Here is a 21,131-nt window from a genome sequence, read left to right on the forward strand (position 1 = left end):
GGGGGGAAGAGACTGTATAGGAGAGGCTTGCGTGGGTGTTTGACATTTCTAAAAGAGAGCAGAGAAAACCACTGAGTTTTATTCTATTGAATTCGTCTCTATTGTGATCAATGCCGACAGAGCGCCCTCCTCTCTCCTCCATACTCCCTCTGTTCCTCTGCTCTCTCAGCAGACTCCACTGAGGGAGACAACAAATGAAGGGAGTGTGTGAACAATTCAGCGAACACAATTCAGTTACAACAGAAGGAGAAGTCCCATTGTTTAGATATTCATAGCGCAGTAAAACTATATACAGTAATATTAGCTCAGGTCAGGTGCAATACAACAACCAACTGCAGATCCCCTATGAAGCATAAGAGGAGACCTCTTTGAAGAGTAGTTTAAGATACATAATGACACATTTATGTCATATCATACAGAATACAGTAATGAGAATCAGCTTAGTGAAAACATTAATGTCAGCCTTGAGTTGTTTTTGACTGCTACTATATTTCCCACTTGGCACAACTAAATCCAGTAGAATCGTTTCAGCTATGTTTTATGTGTTATTTGGTTTTACTTCTGACTTTGAACAATTATTGGGAAATTATAAAAAATAGCTAATATATTAGGCTTAATTTCTGTTTGTAAGCATCATGGAATAATGCTTGAAAGTTTCACATTGGAATGCAGCATAGGGAAACACTATTAGTTCAACTGAAGGAAGATATTTGACTCCAAATCAAATAATCTCAGAGACTAGCAGACCACAAGTACTTATGTCCTGGCCAAACTACTGTAACCTCAACTCATTCTCTACAAAATTATTTTTATTTAAAATAGTACTGGAGAATCATTCATTCTTTTATTCATTTCATTTTATTTTTTATTTTTTGGTCAATATGAAGAGAAAACAGAACTGCATGACTTGTAATCCAATACACTCACACTGTAGTATATGGCACTCTACGTTTACAGAGTTTATTGTGTTTAATTCTCGATTGTTTCAGGGGGACAAAAATATCAATTGTACGATATATAAAATAAATGAAATATGATTGTAGCATTGTTAATTCCCAGCTGTACAGAAACATTACAAGGGAAAGCCAAATCAACAGAGGCACAAAAGATGATTGCAGAATTGAATTGACACATTTTAGTTTCACCAACCATTGAACAAACGTCCTGAAGGAAATAGTCATTGCAGGGCTGTTATTGTGCAGATGTTGAGTGAAGTTCTTCTAAGTCTATGCTATACAATTGAAGTTGTAGACTGAACAAAGATCATGGAGTAGATCTCATATCAGGATTATTTACTTTGTAGTTACACTAGGCGTTTTATGCTCACAGACATCAAAACAAATGCGTACATAAAGAGTAGCAGCTTTTCTCATTCATATATGAATCAAATACTGTACATTTTTTCCATTGGCTAGATTTTATTTTTCAATTAGTATAGAGAGAGCTCTTCTACAGTCTCTACCTGTCTCAATAGAATTTCAGTGGCTTGAAAGTTGCAAAACCAACAGCATACTTACTGCTCAGCCTGAAATACCTGAGTCTAAATACCAGTATTACCGTAGAACATCCTGTAAATTAACTGCGGTCACAACTTCAGTACACTTCAATGAGCCCATCAACATTCACTATACTTGTTCACAGATGCCTGCAGTAAAGTAGTGGGTGAGTGTCAAAGTAGCTTTTCTGCTGAACAAAGCCATTTGTACACTATCTTCCTGGCAGCCAAAGCTTAGCCTTACATCAGAGTCTAGTGGGAGATCCCTCAGAGAGATAGGCCAGGCTTAAGAGCTTGAAGCTAGAAAATAAGGCCAGGTAGACTGGGAAGTGATGTAACAGAAGACACACACACACAACAATACATACATACATAGCAATACATACCACACACACACACACAGAGACTCTGTACCCACTCACACCCTCATACACAAAGCTAAATGAGGGTTCAATGTCAGCCAAACTGTGCTAGGCGTTGCCTGGTGAGGTATAAAGGGAAACTAATTGCTATCCTGCTGTGTATGTGGAGGAGAGAAAACTGGGGCCTTTACCTTCACAGATGGAAAAGTGTACTAGAACACAATGATGATGGCTGACATACAGAAGTACTGCCCTCGACCTGCCTGCCAAAATATAGGACTAAAATCAGAGAGGATGTTCAGTCAAGCAGCGATGTCAAGGTCTTGCACACAGCAGCTAATGAGACCAAAAAATTCAAGCACACTATAAAAAGGTGTGAATATCCGATGAATGAAATATATGATCAAATTTTGCAAGATTTTCCCCAATTAAGACGATCTCTTTCTAAACACAAAAAGACTGACTCCGTTCTTAAAGTTTTACAAACCATTTAAATGGAACATCTATCAAGGTCATGTCACTTTAAAAGCCACAGTGGAAAGTTAAAGGTGACTTGTGCTGTGTTGGGTATTTTGCAGGGACAGTCAGTCATTGAGTGAATCCTCAAACTAGTCAAAAAAGTATGACAACAATTTACACTGCAATGATAATTTATTATTCTCAAGACCACAAAAAGAGTTTTGTTAACTGGAAACCACAGCCAAATTATAACAGAGTAAATATAATTTGTTTGAAGGCAAAAGCTTATTTTCTTAATACCTGCGCTATTACTGTAATCGCCCATATTACTGTAATGTGTAGGAGACTAGTGGTTACAGCTAAATACAAGGACAATTTAGCTTTGTGCATAGGAACATTTTGTCTTTAATTAAACATGTATAAACATACATAAAATAATATTATGGTCAAAATATCAATACCAAACATATAATATATATGAACTTTCTCTGTACTGTTTGACATGATTCTTGCTTAGATGGTGTTAGATGTTAGTGGTGTTTGTGTCTGGACTGGACCTTTTAGGTACGAGTTCCTTTTTGTCTTGGCTGGTCAAAATTACCCTGTTCTGCATTCACATTCACTCTTCACGCAAAACAACATAAACCATATAGAAGAGTATGAAACAAGTGTTTCTCTCGTCACACAATATATATTGCCATATCACACAGCCTTACTTGCTTCAGAATTTGTCACTCTGGGCTGAACTTACAAAGGCCTTGGCTAAGACCATGAAGGATCAGTTCAATAGTCTGGATACAAAAATGTGATATTTGAGTGAAGAATGACAAGTGGAGGCATGGTCAGGTATTGGACGAGGCTAGAATATGAAGCACAACACAGTTGCTGCTGCTTCCCCCTGGACTTCTGACTGGTTAATGAAGCCTGATGAGATCAACAGTGAGACAGAAAGACAAAGAGATTCTACTGGACAATTATTAAAAGGTATTATTGGTCATGTGGCAGTGTCTTTCCTATTAACTAATCTGAACCCTGTATGACAGCACAGACTGTTTCCTTCTTTCCTGCCTGTATATTTTTTATGACATTCAAGTGCATTAATATAGAATGTGTGTCATAAGTCATAATGGGTGGAACAAAATAGAGTAAATGATCGCCATACTGGGTCAATCCAGGCCAGTTGGATTACTCAGTAACACGTTTGATTTTCATTGTCTTTTCTTCTGTGTGCTCCCATAAAACTGCTCTGCAGTGACAGCTCTATTCCTGTACATTCCTATCCGTCTATTCCTGTTCCCTGCAGCTCGATCACCCACTGACTATGATTTCTTTATCTGTCTTTTTCATACCCATGTCACTATAAGCCTCGGGATTAGACAACAATGAAGGAAGACTGAGAGGAAAGAATATAAAAGAAAGCTATTTTGCCTAAGGCACTTTAAATGGGTGTAAAACGGCTCTTTACAGCACACATGATCTAAATGATATGAATGGCTTTTAAGTTGTAGGGGGTGTGGCTCGACCTGTGACTGTGTTATATAAAACTGTCCTGGATGTTGGGGGTTTTTTCAAGGAGATGCTAAAGAAAGCTTCACTTTAGCAAGGAAATAAAATATATGTTTCCTACTGGATTCAAACAACCAACACATTTTAACTTCCCATGGGTAATTCAAATCAAATCGTAAAATACATGGAGACTCTGCATGTGTTCCTCATACTGCTTGTTTAAACTCCTTCTCATCCTCTCTGACACCTGCTACCAAGCAGTTTCTTTCCATCTTTGTGTCACATTGAAGTCTGTTAAACTCTTCCTCCCTTGCAGACATGCCCTCTTTGTCAGTCGTAATAAGAGAGGATAGGCTCAGGCTGAGGCCCATGTACAATCCACAAAAGTTGAGATGTCAAATGGCTTAGTAATAGAGCCCGTTTCCGCTGGCTGCACACCTATTACTTATTATTCAGCCAATAACAATGAAGTCAAACATGAATGTGACCGAGGGCGGCTGGCTACACTGAGAGCAGGTTGGGAGGGAGGAAGCGAGTCGCAGCATGAATTATGATTGGATCATTCAAAACAAGGTATTAATTCATTCTTTACTGCAACAAGACGAACATCTCCGCATTGTGGTTAACAGACATTACAGTATATTGTCGTTACAAGGGCAAAGGGGACTTTAACATGAGTAAAACAGACTCTGCTTTAGTGCAAGGGTATCTCCGGACCACATCTTAAGAGTCAGTGGTGCATTCTGGCTGATTTATTTCACTCTTTTAATTTCTATAGTCGGAGGCCAACAGGAGGTCAGAATCAATGCAGCCCAGTGAACTGCACTATCTACAATGATTCATTTAAATTGGTGCCAGCTTTTTGATGTTTAGTGGCATTTAACAGTGCAGTGGTCAGCATTCAGGGACTACAAATGCCAAGATTGAAATAAGTAGCCACCTCTAATATCTTGTGATGTTCAAGACACGGATCATAATCAAAAGAGCCTCAGTTTATTCATGGTACAGTCTCACATTTGCCTCCAGCCAAAGCTAAGTCAATGCTACAAGCAGACCTACAAGGTGTTAAAATCCGACAAGCGTGTTTGCAGCATCTTATCACTACAGGGAGAGGAAACTGCATCTAATGTGATTAAGCTAGCTCTCCTCTTAGAATGGTTCTCTCTTTGGTGATGGACTGTGTATTTGAGTTTGGCATCTGAATTAAGTTTCTGGCGCGGATACTGACGAAAACACTTCCAACAAAACACAAAAGTGATAAACACAAAGTAATTAAAACAGGATGAAAGTTAGAGAAGAAAGTATTATGTGGGTTTGATGATAAAGGAATATTGCGAGAAATATGCGTATGTGCCTTCTTCCTTAAATATAAAAAAAGGACTCAAATGTGAAGAAGAAAGAAACAGCTTATGTGATTAGATGATCCCTGGTTAATATGTTAGGTTTGTAACTTTTAACAGTCCACTGCCTGGTTCATTATTCACAAATTACAAACAGTTTATTTCTAAGTTAAGTGCAGTTGTGGAAATAAGAAACAAGTTGTCCATAACTAAAATATGAAAAGCACAGATCATTTTCTGCTAACTTCACTGGGTCTGAAAAACTGTCTCCTACCCAGAACGCAGTTCTTATCAGCAGACGGTGACAAGTGTGATAAGTTCATGACCCTGGCATATCCACAGTGTCACAGATTTGTCAATGTCAGTCCACCATTGTCTGAACCAGAGAGGAAATTAAGAATCGAGAGGATAATTGATTACAACAGAAAAAAGAGCAAAGAAGCAATGTAATGTGGGAAAAAAATAAAAATAAAATCACATTCTGTCCTAATTCTCACTACCTGATATCAGAATTTTATTATACTTCCAATGAAGACGGAAGGATGTTTAAGGCCAAACATTTAGAGAGTGTATCACCACATCACCCCGTCAGAATCTTTGATTGCATCAACAACAGGGTGTCCAGCTTTTGTCCCCTCAGTGAGGCTCAAGCTTTATACAAGCATTTCCAGTTTGTTATGATATTACACACTTTGGCAGAGTGAAAAGAGTTAAGACACACTACCAACGGTAGTGGGCTGCCACCCATAAAGGAAAAGTCAAAAACAAAGAAAGCAGTGGGTCGCACTGCTGGCCCAAAGGCAAAAACTACTTAATTAATAAAACATTTTAACTACAGGGTCTTTGTCAGGGCATAATTTACCCTGTAAAGTGACTCATACTTCTACAATGCAACCATTTGCATCCCACACATACTACATGGACATATTCCTGGCTTTACTTAGCATACATAAGCTTCTATTGAAATATTCCCATGGAACATACACACAGATACATTCACAAATTGAAACAAAGAAAGAAAATAAAATATGTACTTCAGAGCACATCCATATCGACTGCTCCTGCAGTCATGAAAAGCCTAAATGTCATTGCATCCTCTACTGATGTGCTCATCTTTCCTCCAGCAGCACAAACTCTAAGCCCTCCAAAAGCTATTTCCTCTGCTGGCCTTGAGTCTGGCTTGCAGCTTTGGAAAAAACAGTGCGGCTGCCCTGACATTCACCAGCTAGCTTGGGCCATATTAGGTGGAAGGAAGGAAACAGGCAGCTCTGACCATCTCTCACTCTGATTAATGCTTCAGAGAGTCTTTTGGATTTGGCATGTGGTGGCTGAACTGATGCCAGCCTGTCTAGTCCTGACATATTGGGCAGGCAGGCAGACATGCAGGGACATCAAACACAGCACACTGAAGAGAAGTCAGCTCTTGTCTCCATTTCAAACAGGGATAAAACAACAAGCTATGCTACCTTTCCTGACCCCACAACCCTTTACAAGAGTACGTGGTATTTGAGCGGCATTGGGCGTACACTGCAGTTTCGTATGTTTCTCATATATTTGTACATGTGCAAAAATGACACATTTGATTTTGTTTGAGGTAGGCTATCTTCAGGCCACCCACTCTGACCTCCTTTTCACACGCTAAAGGATAAAGCATTTGGCAGAGAGCAGAGATATCTGCTCACAATGATGACAGCGGAGGCCTAGCTATCAGCTTTCCCTCGTGAAGCACACAGAGCACGAGAGACCTTGATATCTCATATTGTACAGACATTAGGTCCTCTATTGTTTAGTCAACAGATCAATAGGAGCCGTGTTGAACTTGAGCCTTGTAGCACTCTGACTTCAAAACATCATCATCTATTCATGAGGCTGCTGGTGAACTGCAAAACTTCTTGGGCCTCTGGTAGGTGGCGTATTCAGGGGTTTTTGTTTTAATTACTTTTGTTAGCTACGTGCACAGAATACACATGCACACGATGGATGCAAAATATAAATCAGAGGTCATTTGCAACACCCAATAAGTTATGCCTACTACTAAGGATTTTGTATGGAAAATTTTATCGGCGATAAATGTATGACAGTTGAGGAAAGTGTGCAAGTGCTGAACATCATTTGCAAATCAAAGAAGCATTAACTGAGCATATGGGAAACAAAGCCTTAAGTGATAAAGAGCCATGACGTTATAGCAGCACTGACATGAGAAAAAGGTACCCATGCTGGCTGAGCCCGTCAGCTGCTATTCTTAATATCTGCGTCTGCACAGTTACATAAGGACATATTGGTTAAAAAAAGAAGTTGTGAATAAAAATGGACAGAGCTGTCTCAGTCAGATGAGAAAGAAAATTCTAGGAATGAGTCCTGCTGTAGGTAAAAGAGGAGGAGGAATGATGAGCACTTACAAGAGCAAGCATGGAAAAACATGCGCACACAGGATGAATAAAATACAAGTGTAAACATGGGCAGTGAAAGTAGATATGAACTATTCCAAAATGTGTTTTAATCACTGATTCAAGACAATTAGCAAGTGGTAAGAAACATAAGGAAGAGAGACACAGAAAGAAAGAGGCATAAGTGCTTTCTCTAGAAGACATTGTGAGGAGGGTTGGGGCTGGATGATCAGGCTAAGAGCTAACAGATGTGCTACAAATGTCTTGCATGTCAAGCTGCCACGCCATGGCTAGAACCAAACAGCACTGCACAGGTCTGGACAAAGGAACCAGAGAAAGGAGGAGGAGGAGGAGGAGGAGGAGGAAGAGGGTGTTTGAATAAAAAGCCAGAGACACTACAATATCAAGACTAACAGAGACTGACAGAAAGTAAGAGAAAACAGGAAGAAAGAGCAGCAATAAGCAACTCTATAAATAAAATGCATTTAAACAAAGCATTTCTACCTTTCTACTGGCTGTGGGAAAACCCAGTGACCTTCATCTCTCATCTTAACTCTAACATTCCTAGCTGAAGGATAGAAACCACCTGAAGTATTTATGTGTGCGTGTGTGTGTAAAATGTCCATGCTTCAAGCCAGGTTCTTTCAAATGGAAGATAATGGGACCCATAATGGCACCAACACTAAAACAGTCAATTACTCTACTGGCAGATTGAATGTAGATGTTTCAGGGAAAGACTACAAAGACCAAAGGGCATCAAACAAACTATTCCACAATTAAAACAAGCTTTGCCTAATTCATCTTCACATTCATCCAAACATTTTCTCAGAAGTGAAAAACACTCACAAAATGTTGTGGCCATGCAACTACACCAATTCACTGATCAAAACAATCCAAAACTTGATGGATGAGTTCAAGAGTGTGTCATTTTTATCGCCCTTCATTTGTAACTTCCAAATGATCGAGATACTTTAATTGTACTTGTTTAACATCTGTCTGTAAGCATGATGCCCTCGACTGTACTGAAGACTGCGCTGTGTCGAGCTTCTGCAAACCCACATCTCAGCAATTAAGCTGGTGAGAAAGATGTTATAACCAATGTATATACCAATAGGAAAGACTACAAAACTACAAACATACTAACCATCACATTTTTCCACCTGTGTGTACACAGATTTAGCTACAGGCAACCAACAACAACATGACAACAATCAATTGTCTGTGAACAAGAGATTCCAGTTTAGAAACAGCCAATTTTGTACGCTTGAAAATGCACAGCACAAAAGCCAACTGGGATGAAAGGATGGTGGAGAGGGGGGCAGTGTGGTATTTGGGTCAACACTGTTCATATTTCAGCCTTTAATTTGTTTACTCTCTGAAAAAACGCTTGCCAATATAACATGGTACTTTTGCACAGTGCTGTTTTGGCCCACTGCTCCAAGCTCTCTGTACTACCTTCTCTCCAAAAGCTTTTAAGTCTCCTAATGAGATTAATTAAGCCAGTCCAGAGTTTGTTTAATGAGGCCCCAGTGGCCTGAAGCACGGAAAGGACCAACACTGGGAAATAGAAGCTTCACTTCCCAAAATAAAAAAGGACCAAAAATTTAAAGGGGTTTTTAAAAAGAGGGTTTAAAAAGTTAACAATTGAGTAAAGTGGTGATAATCTACTTAGCTACAGGGCAGTGGGGACACTTTTGAAGAATGGCAATTCAGTCCTGCAACTTACTGGCGAGCAACTAAACTGACACCAGTATACATTTCAGTCTAAGTGCCCTTGATTGTCTCTCTGCCTCCTCTGAAAGAGGCCTAATGTAGCGGACTACACTCTTAACCACACAATTTTAACAACTTCTATATGGCTGATGGTTACATCTATGCGGTGGTCTTATGCAATTTCTGAACATGTAAAATTTTCACTGCTCTCAGATTGCCTTTCTCAACATTTGTTTTATTTATTTTGAGCACTACTTTAATAACTTTTCTGATGCTCAATACAGCAGGTCAGTTATCCATGAGATATCTTAAATATAGTGGAAATTGTAGAGAAAAGAAAGTCTTGAATGACTATTTGTCAACTTCTCATTCTCAATTTCTGGCTCATCTGTAAAAAAACAGTCATCTGCATCCAGATACTTTCTTGCATTGATGCATTTAATTCAAAATCAATTACTGATCTTTATTGATCTTTCTATATGTGATGTAATATACTGTAAACAGTGAGGCATCCACAGACTGAATCCACATCACACAATGTAGTCTTGGCTGTTCCTGACTCATGGCGAGCTACCGTCAGTGCTGTGATGCTGCTGGTAATTCACTTACACCATATCAAGTGGTTCCTAATGCACCAACAGTTTTACCTTTCACATCACAAATTTGATTCAGAAGTTATCCAGATGAAATTTATGTGTCAGGTAATACATCAGACGGGGCCCTTGGAGAGAGTTGGAGTGAAATAAACAGATCAAATGCCATTTGGTCAAAGCAGAGCCAATACTTCACCTCAGCCTAGATGCAGAGGCCTTTACAGTCAGTGGAAGCTAGATCCCTATTTCTCTGACTACACAGAATCACACCCCAGTCACATCAGACAGATAATCTGGCACTCTGTGTGGGAGGTTTTTAAAAAGGCACACACTAACTCCCCTGGATCAGCACCACACTCAGACAAATACAGTATCTAAGATAGAGGTAACCATGAGCTCAGACAGGGAGGGAGACCCTGGATATACAAAACACAAAGAGGGAAAACAGTTAGAAAGAGTAAACAAGGAAACGCTGAGAAACAAATCCCCGATAATATGTTTTCATATATAAATAATTCATTTAGTCTTACCTATTTGCCTCTCCAGGTCAGCTGCTTCATCAGGAGTAGCCCTGGGCAGCACCCCTGGGTCGCTGAAACTGGTTCTCAGGAGTGTCCCCAGTACAAACATAAACAGCACACCTCCTATGACTGGGATAACTGGGGTCAACTGCAGTGCCAGGAACGGACAACTGGTAGGACAGGAAGAGATGGGGAGAGAAAGAGAAGTAAGCAAATTGTAAACAAGGGACACAGGATCCAGTCTGACTAGTAATGCTGTTGGCCTGAGGGGCAGGTAGGTGTCTGTCTAACAAACTACAACAGGAGGAAATGGTAATACCTGTGACTTGTTGGTTAATGACCAGTAAGTGGATATAACCCCTTAACAGAAAGGCACACATGTAAGGGTCAGTCCTCTGTGTTGTAATCTGTTCTACTGAGACAGTTTAGTATAATCCCATTAAACGTCCAACAGGTGGTTATTACAGTAATCACATTCAGTCCCACAGGGGTGGGGCACAGGCTGCCGCATCCCAATTCATTTGTTAGTGTCTGGTCTATTGGATTGGGTTTAAGGTCAGCAAAGAGGTGCCACTCCAGACAAGGGAAATTAAATGAACATGTCGTAACCGTATGTTTTGAGGGATGCTGTAGAGGAATGCAAACTAGTACTGCGAGTTGAGCTGGGATTCACAATAATATTAGTGTTTAAATCTGAATACTTTACACTGGACCATCCTCAAAATGTCTTAGTGTAGGAACAGGTCATTAGTTTTTCTATGAGCTCCATTACTGAGAAAGCAGTATTTGTTGCAATGTGTCAGTGTATACTGAATCAACAAAAAGCTGGTTGGGAGAATAGGTATGACAGGCATTTACTAAGTACATTTACATTCCAGTTATTTCAGGACCAATGCAGAGAAACAGTGACTTTAGATCATAAATAAACTGAAGCTGCTTAAAGAGACACTGATGGCGACAGTATAGAGACAGTGGTCAACCACAGTGGTTACACTGTTGAACCACATTGTTTTTCCAAATGCATTTTTGCTGCAACAAAAACACCAACCCATAAAGCCCTTCTTTAGATTTATCATAGCAGCATGTTTGTGTTTTTTTTTTTTTTTTTTTTCTAATAACATCTCACCAGCCTTCAGATGGCAACACCTTGGGAGGGCAGTTACATCCGCCAATCCATGCCAACAACAGTTATTCTCGTTAACCAAGCCAAACTATATTTAGGCTTGCCATGTTGGGCTCCATCAATGATAGTGGGTGGGGAGGATGTAAATATGGACTATGGATTCACTTAAATGTTCTGAGCTGTGCTAATTGGGGTCCTAGCATCACCTGCACACACTGCCTGCTTTCACCTGAACAGCTGGAGATGAATGCCCTTCAGACAAAAGGTCAGCCAACATGACGTCCTAGCAAACAACACAAAAATGTACAAATGTGACGGTACACTTGCATGTTGTCCTTAAGCTGAGTAAGTCAGTTCACTATATTTTTTTATTTAAAAAAAGAAAAAAAGACCAAATCTACATCAGGTGCATACAATACTCGCGCTGTTTTGAAGAACACTTAAGATATGGCAAATACACTTTCTACAATTCATCCTATTACCCCATCTGAGTGGACGCCGGCCAGTCCTGCTGTTTCTCTACATCTGGAGTGAGACTGAACTAAGCAAAAAACACTGGGTTGTCTGGGACATCAGCAGGGGGCTGCAGGCAGGACAACACTGTGCAGCATAAACATTTCTCCTGTTAGAAACTTGCCTGGAGTTCCCAAGGTCATTGTACTGGACACTGACTGTGTCAACCTACAATATACACAACTTATGTCAGACACTTGCTAACAGGGCATTCATTTTACAGCCATCAGTGCTTTGTCATTCTTCCACAGCTTTAGTCTTCTGAACTGGGCTGGGTGGACACACATCATCCTTCCCATCTTTGGCTGAGGCAATGCTGCAGACTAACTTTCTGCTTATTATCTTCCAAATCAGTCTGTCATTGTTTAAACAAAAAGCAACTCTGTTGTTCCTGCCCATCAAACACTTTGTCTGCAAACATTGTAAGCACCAGTAGCACATACTCAGTTGAACTATTCCACATTCATACCACACTGCAGACGTAGGAAACTTTACTAGATACCATTCATCTAGACAACAGAAGTGTACATTACATTGCACAATTATTAGCTTGCAATTACATTAACCCACGTCCAGTATACATGTAGCTGTGAATACTGTCAACATTTGCCATTGAGATATACCTTGCGAAGAGCTGGTAAAAACAAAATGAATGCAAAATGCATCTATATGTTTTACATAAAGACAAGTTTGATTCAGCTGTTGGAAAGGAAATAAATAAAAGAATGGCAGCGGATTTCTGACCATTTAGGCAGTGCTGAGAGGAAAACATATGATCGATCAAAAAACAATGACTTGTCTGCTGATGGCTAGCTTTTCACAGTGGAGCACTAATATTGTGTTATTGTGCTAGGCTAGTTCTGTTTCACAACAGACACTCTACAGAGAGTTTGTTTTGTTTCTGCTTGAAATGATCCCAAACTTTAGACACTTGCTTTTGTCTTTTCTCTGGCCTGCCTATTCTCTCTTAGCCCCTCGCTATTTTGTCTCTCGTGTGTGACAGTAATACTTATCCATGCAAAACACAGTGCGCTGTATGACTGGATATAGTCATAGATTAAACACAGAAATTGCTTGCTTGATTTCTAGTAACTGAGTTACTCAAGTAACTGTTTCAGCCCTACACATGGGTAATTTATTAAAATATTTTAGAACAAGTTATGGTAAAAACAACACAATCAAACTTGGCTGCCACAAGTCAGTCCCCCAAAAATGCTGTCTGCTGGGAGAAGACATGCCTGTCTAATTGTTGCTAACAACCACTGTGTTCAAGTCTGGTATTTGAGAGCACTGTGAGGGTATAGTCAAGAGCTTTGCCACAGGAAATCATGACATTTCAATGTCTCATGTCATTACTCAACATCTTTTCATCTACCCATTCAGTCTGTCCTCTATTTTGTCTAAATGGTCACACATCACATAATGAATCCTCCAATTAGGGGCGCTAATGGGAAATCACTGCAGGTGTAAAAAAGCTTAGCAGACCTTGAGTGAGGGTGCTACATCTGTAACAATTAACCCAGCCAAGATTTGAATGGTTTTGAAGTAATCAATAAAAAGTCAAGCTCCCCACTGAAATGTCAAATATTCACAAAGGTCATTTAGAGCTACAAATTTACAGAATCCTTTGAACGCACTGCATGTCCTCTCTTTCTATAGGGAAAGCTGTTGTGCAGGTTTGTGCTTTCTTCAATAAAAGCATTATTATATTTCAAACCTTGTCATGTGGCTAGAAGTGATGGAGATGGCTGAGAGTACAGCACAAACTGCTGCCTCAGAAGCTGTGTCTCAATGTGTCCGACATCAGGAACATAATGAAAAGGCAGTCATGTGTGATAGAAAGTGACAGGCCGGTAGAAGCGGACAGAGATTAAACACTGAAGCCATTAGAGAGGGAGGAGAGATGCGACATCAAGCCCGCCTCTCCGACATGGATCAATAGAGATATGTGGACGAGCTGCAGGTAGGCAACATCTTGCCTGGTTTAAGATCCCACTAAAGACGTTGTCCCCAAAATCAATTTTTATCAGTGACTGACCATGAGTGGTGAAGACAATGAGCAATTTGAACAATTGTCTTTTCTGTTAAGGACTGTAAGGAGTGGATATCGACAGGAACTGGGCGTTTCCAAAGTTACATCCTAATTCACCTTTTATTTAATACCAAATCTTATATTTAACTGGGACTTTAGGGGCTTTGTTGCCATGGAGACGGACAGTATCCAATGTCAGACATGGTAAATTTTGAAAGGGAATGTGGTTACCCTGGAAACAGCCACATAAGTGAGCTGAAGCCTCCAAGGAAGAAGAAAAAAAAAAGAAACAAAAGACATTCAACAAGACAGAGACAGCATGAGGACATTCATTACAATACTTTTAAATGTCTCAACAAACCATTTGATTGATGAGGACGAGCGGATTGTTGGATTTGATCCAGAAATAGTGCCAAGACAGATGTCGTCACTGGGTGCTGACCACAGAAGATATCTGAGTTGAGGACTAAGGTGGGGGACGCCTTTATGCTGTATTTGGTCTTAGCATAGTTCTACATTTCTTAGTTTTCAATTTCCAGGACTGCTGTGAATGAGTGTGTAGGCTGGGACATGGGACTGGAAGTACTCTACACTCAATACATACATTAAGCCTGAACACACTTATATGGCAAACAGAATTAGAGGTCAACCCTGCTAACAATAATTTATTTTCATTCTTGCACATTCAAAACTGACAGGAAAAAAGCCTAAAACAACAAATCTCTGACTGCATGAGTCGGACTAATACTCAATTAAGAAAAAAAGCCAGACATTTAAGATCTTTGGATAGCACACCGTACCCTAAACAACAATGTACAGATTACAATACAGAGATCTCTAAACAGGCAGATCATTGTTACTGTGGGATCATTCAGAATAGAAAATATCAAAAATAAACACATCTTGATTGTCTCAACTGTTGTCATTGAGTCCCTGGAGGCTAACACATTCATGTTATTTAATTGAAGCTGCGGTTGTGTGTGCTATAGCTGGTTTGGAAAAAAACAAGGTCTGTGATGACGGCTCTTTGACAGCTTGTACTGATAATTAATCATCAAAGGTAGGTACCCATTTACAAACTGTACAGTGTGACTGTCAAAGTCTGTGTGAATTATTGACTGCTGCAGGCAGTGCAATAAAAATATGATAGATAATTCATAGGGCAAATACCATAATGATATATAGTTAACACATCTGCAAGAGATATTAGTGCAGAGCAAAGAGCAGCAATGACCAATGCCTTTAATCAGAGGGTGGTACAATCCTTCAGATAGCAATAAGCAGCAGTATGACACATTGTTGACTTAAAGAAAATCTAATGTTTGCTTTGTATTTAAATAAGGAATGATTGTTGCTTCATTCTTGTATTCAACTGGAGTGACTCACATCTCAACATGGTGCTGACACACATGAGCCCAGTGCACAGAAAAGTTAGCAGATCAGACTCTGTTATAGATTATTGGTTTGGTTTTGAATCCCATGGCCAAAATAAAGTATTTAAGAGATGTAGGCTGGCAAAATCTCAACCAGAAGCTGTTTAAACAGATTGTCTTTTTCAGGGCAATCACAGAGATCACGATTCACAGGTACCTGTGGTGTTTTCATTCCATATTTATTCCTCCTTATGCATTATATTTTGAGAAGGTAAATAATAGACTTTCTTTAATAATTAAATCGCCTTGTTTTACAAGTATATTATTGCTTCCAAAAATGCCTTTTAAAAATAGTTTGCAGCAACTGCCTGTTGGAGAAGTCATTAGGTCTTCAGGCCTTTCTCAGTTCAGTCTTAGACAGATTCAAATATCACTCATGATGACAGTAGATAGCTTTCCCTTGGTCCCTTTTTATAAACTCAAGTTTTTACACTTCTAGTGTACTTTACTTTTTGGTATGTTGTATGTTCCTGTTTGTGTGTTTGTGTCATCCGTTACTAAGCCTCAGCAGTGTTTCCTGAAATATGATAGCTGGGTGTCAATACAGGGTAATGCTCTATACATGAACAGGAAAGGTGTGCATCGAAGTGTCCTAAACCTGTCTCTCTCACACGAACAAGAGTTTATGTTCCATGTCGTCATCATTATATTTACACAACAAGTAGGCTATTTTCCTAGGACTTGTCTCCACATTTACTGTTGTTAAGTTGATGTGGCTAAGCTTTGACCAAATCTACCAAATAAAAAAGAAAATGCTTGATGCTAATTTAAACTAACATATCCACTGAAAATTAAGAAACAAGTTACCCAGCTTCAACTTAAAACAAGTGAATACATGCACAATCTAATAAAAAAAATACATATGAACTTTACTCTCTTTGCCCAAGACAACCAGACATAAAACACACTTGAAACTTTGCCATTTTAGTAAACCTAAAGGTCGCAGAGGCAGTTTAGAGATTCTAGTTCAGACTCAGGTTACATACCTCTCAGCCAAAGCCAACTTAAACGCTTCACTTTGAGCAGGAAGCGTTTCAATTCTCAAAAAGGAAATGGAGGGGGCAAAGTAAATGCTCAGTATTGGAACAATAAAAAAACCAGAGTGAACATCTTAAAATGTTCGAAATCACCAGCCACTCAATAAAACAAAAATCATTATTTTGTGCCAGCAATCTACGAGCCACTTTCATGTTTCAGCAGCATTTGTCTGGTGGCTGATGTGGATTTCCCACCCACACAACCAGGTCTCTTATATTCGGGTCTCTTGCTTTAGACTCACTAAACAAGCACAGGAAGGAAAGGAGTCCTGTCAAAATAGAATTAGATTTTAATACAAAAATTACATTATCTACTCCTTATGTCTACTATTACGTGCTTATGTATGACATATGTTTCATTTTTGTCTGCTATTATATGCTCACTAGCAAAAATCATGGCAATCAGACAAAAGAATATCATTTGAAATGACCAAAAATACTGCTAGTACTGTCACCCTGCTAAATTCTGCTATTATAGTTCTTTTTCAGCAAATGTCCTCTGTGATAGTGGGGACACACCCATTATTTCCACAAAATACCAAAGGTAATCTTTCTACCTCAATAGGGTATCCCGAGGTTTCCCTACTCATTTGCCTCCCAAAGGGTGTGCTAATCTCAACAATAATCCAATCCAGATTAGCGTTATCACATTTCCCTCTAAATCCTCTTATGATGCCGACCAGTTTTTCAAAACTCAGCTGGGAGTTAAGCTTTGGGGACTTTCATCTCCGCTTGATGCAACCATGTGAAGCTCTCTTCACACAGCACTGTTCACTGGCTGTCCTTTCAGTGCCACCTGAGATAAACTGCACCCTCGTTTGCTTTCTTCTGCAGCCATACAGCTTTGAAGGCAATCGATATCCTAAAAGTCTGTCAAACCTAGATTATCCATCCCCCAACACACACAGCATCTGGGCTTGCTTGCCTGTGCCCCCCCTCACCCCTCACTTGCTTGAGAAGAGATATAGTTTACCCAGAGATAGTGATGCAGTACCAAATGCATGAATGTGTTTAAAATGGGCTTAACGTTGTGTTAAAAATGCATTTGCAGCACAAGGCTTTATGGCCTCTCACTCTAAAGTCTCATTACTCATCTGGGCTACATGGATACAAGGCTTTGTCCGCTTTGCCTTTTATTACATTGCTTTTGATGGCAGGCAAGGGCAGAACATGAACCCCCTCGTAGCTGTAGGCCAAGTCATTTGTCAATGAAACAACTGAACATGACATGCTTTTGCAAATGGTTACATTTTTGCCCAGACTACTTCATGGGACCACGATTTCCTGCCACCTGCAGCCTCAGAGGACTGCAGTGGTCATGTATGCATTTGAGAACCCCTCAAATCCAAAACATGTGCCATGCACTCAATTATGCCTGGCACAGGGAGCGGATGTGTTAGCACAGGAAAGCTGTGTGACAAACAGAGGGTGCTGGGTCGTTTGAAGGCTTGGAGCTTGTCAGGAAGAGGAATCATAGCACAAAAAGCAAATAGCTGGACATGATCCCTGGTTTCAGTGAGCCTTGTGACAGATCTGCCTCTTGATTCTACAACAAAGCAGACAGATCTCTGACAGAATGTCCTGCAAGGAATTAAAGTCACATCCAAAAACATATTCACTTTTAAAACGACCCAGATCGGGCTAGCTGATATTTATACATGATTAAACAGTCAAGTATGACAACTGGTCTATTGTCCTCATTTAAAAAAGGAGTATATTGTAGCTTTTTATGCTCTTATGTTGTGCTCAAGTGTCAAAAACCTCTTTCTATTCAATTAAGTGTAAGCCAGTGAGTTTAAATCAGTAACAGCACACTAATCTAAATTCTTGTTTGGCAACTGGGCTTGAGAGGAATGCTTTTCTTGTCTTGGGAAATCATGTCTAACATGGGCATGACTGTTCAAATGATGAAGACAAAAACTCTTTCACAATAGTTGGCCTTATGACACTGAAACGCTGACTTATTATTTCGCCCCAGCTTGCAGCAAACACATTTATTCTTCTTCTGGAGAGTTGTGCAGAACTAACATCGTACAGGAAACAAAGAGTCACCATTTCATTTCATTTCATTCAATTTGTTACAACAGGACAGCCAAAAAGATGGCATGCTTGCGGAGGGGTCTTGAGAGCTATTGTATGTGTGCTCTGAGTGAAGCTTCAATACAATTCCAGGTTCATTCCTGAAATAGGGGAAGAAACAACCGAACACCACTTCTAAAGAACTTGACCTCAGCTGCCTGTCTGTGTTCTCAATATGACATTTTATTAAGCCTGTGGACAAACATGATTATGGCCTTGTGAAGTGGTGTTGTTCCATTACAATATCTGAGCAGGTTTAAAAGCATCTGAGCTATCAGGATTATCTGCTGCTGAAAAGGGAGGAGACCTAAAAAGTATCTGAAGATTATTTAAGACTAGACGGCAGCTTGTGGACTGATTGACATGACAATTGTTGAACCAGCGTAAATATTCATGTACATAAAGATGAGAAGACACACACTGCTGTGTTGATTAAAAAGAGCTGGTGAAATTAAGACCTGTGATTGTTAATGTCTATAAACAGACCATAGTGAGTCACTGGACTGAATATGACTTGTTACTTTTAGTGTTGGTCACTTTCTTTTAGATATTTCCCAGTTTGTCTCTGCTGTAAGTCTGACATTAGGAGGACACTTGTACCTTTTTCGCCCTGCCTACACATTTAAAAAAATCCTTTCTACCAACACAGAATTGTTTTTTGTATATTTTTACATTATTCTTTGTGAAATCAGTTTCTACCATTTCAGGTGCAAACATAAATAAAACTATAAGGGCTATTATTAAGGTTGCTCTGGTTGATCGGTCTAGTTGACTGGCCATCTTTAGAAACGCCAATCAGCTGACATTTATTTTATTCCACAGAAAGGTTATTCAGTAGTCTGTATATGGAGAAAGGAGCAGAGAGAGACGGGGTAAGCCGGTGTGTGTGAGACAGGTGTAGGTGTGTGCGTAAACTATAACTATCTAAATAGACCCAGTGATCGGTTGATACTGCTGCCCTGATCGGAGCACCTTTAGCTATTATGCTTTATTCATAACCATGCTTTACCTCATCGGTCTTATTTCACAGCAAAGATAAATCACTATCAAAGACTGCTGAGATTTAGTGTTTAGTCGGTCTTAATGACATATTTAGAAAAGGTTTATGAAGGGAAAATCATGACTAGTGATTCCTGCAGATTGGGATTAGGCAGAGGCACAATGGGTGTGAGCCACAACCTAACTACTCGATACACTTCATCATAAAAGAGGCTCCACTTGTTAAACAACTACAAACTAGTTATCAAAACATGTAACACACCGTTTACATTTTAAGTGGATCATCAGGTTTTCTAGAGATTTCTATGAATCAAAACAGATTTTCTACCAATGAATTTCTCTGACAGCCAAAAACCAGGTTAGACAACTTCCCATATGTCAGTTTTGTCGTAGATTTTTTGGACAAAAAGGCTGACTTTGCAGTGGTTTTTCAAAACTGCTTCACTTTTTTTGTTATTTTGCAATGAACTGTTGTAATATTTAAAAACTGTAAATGTGGTTCATTCCTGTTGTAGTCTGTGCAGAGCACAACAGGAATGCTGAATTAAGCCTGTCAAGCAGCAAACACTTCCAGGCAGTGTAATGCTCGAAACAAGCACCATTAATAAAATGGCTACAGTCTTTACTGAAGGACATAAATTAGATGAGACTAAACGTGCAGGGCACTTAAATCAAATCCTAACCCACTCTTATATCACTCAAACAAGCTGCAGCCTATGGCTAAATCAAGTAGATGTGCTGATCTCCCGACATAAGACTTGAGTTTTAATGTTTTTTAGAAGAACATAAATGTCTCTACATCATAAAAAGTGTTCAAATTCATCACCGTAAAACAACAATATTGCAGTTCAGTTTTGCAAGAAAGGAAGTTTGGGGGAAGTCAAACATCCAACATGACATCGAGGTAACAATTACCCTTTACAGTACAGCTCCTGTTGTATGGAAAACATTCAACAGTTCACAGTTGCTTAGAGTACACAGAGCCCAGTTAAGACAAATATATGTAAATTAGACATAAACACAAGCCACTGCTGGAACCAAACATGCAGTGACGCACAGATACTGCTATGCCACCTGTATGTACTGTGAGTTAATATAATAATAAAATTCTTATCTCAATGAATCGATATTACTAAATCATACATGTCTAGTGGAGCTAGTAGGCTCTAGGGTTTGGCTTAAGGCCTCGATTACACCGCACAGCAATTTATAATACTGTGGGAAAAGTTGAGCTAGGTTATACTTTTCTGCCGGACGACCCCCTGAGTTGTCATGTCAGTCTGAATCCTCACATTTCAGAGGCGGTTTGGCTTCTTTGCGTAAAAAAGGAAACAAATTGAAACACCCACTAATTTTCTGTTCAATCAAGGGGCGGCTGTGGCTCAGAAGGTAGAGCGAGCATTAACAGCAGGGTTGGCAGCCAGACCCCCAGATCCTCCTGTCAACATATCACAGTGTGCTTGGGCAAGACGCGGAGCCTCAAATTGCTCCTGATGGTGAGGCCAGCACCTACCAGCCATCAGTGTGTCTGTGTGTGTG

General features: G+C 39.7%; 1 protein-coding gene across 1 annotated transcript in view; it reads right to left on the reverse strand.

Annotated features, from left to right (window-relative positions):
* LOC118337085 (probable palmitoyltransferase ZDHHC14) overlaps positions 1–21,131 on the reverse strand; it is a 43,419-nt gene that overhangs the window by 17,736 nt on the left and 4,552 nt on the right. Inside the window, 1 exon segment of the mRNA XM_035673935.1 lies at positions 10,386–10,546. Within this exon segment, the coding sequence (XP_035529828.1) occupies positions 10,386–10,546 (161 nt within the window).

The sequence above is a fragment of the Morone saxatilis genome, unplaced genomic scaffold (genome assembly GCF_004916995.1).
Source record: "Morone saxatilis isolate NCDOM2014 unplaced genomic scaffold, NCSU_SB_2.0 Contig3, whole genome shotgun sequence".
Lineage (NCBI taxonomy): Eukaryota > Metazoa > Chordata > Actinopteri > Moronidae > Morone > Morone saxatilis.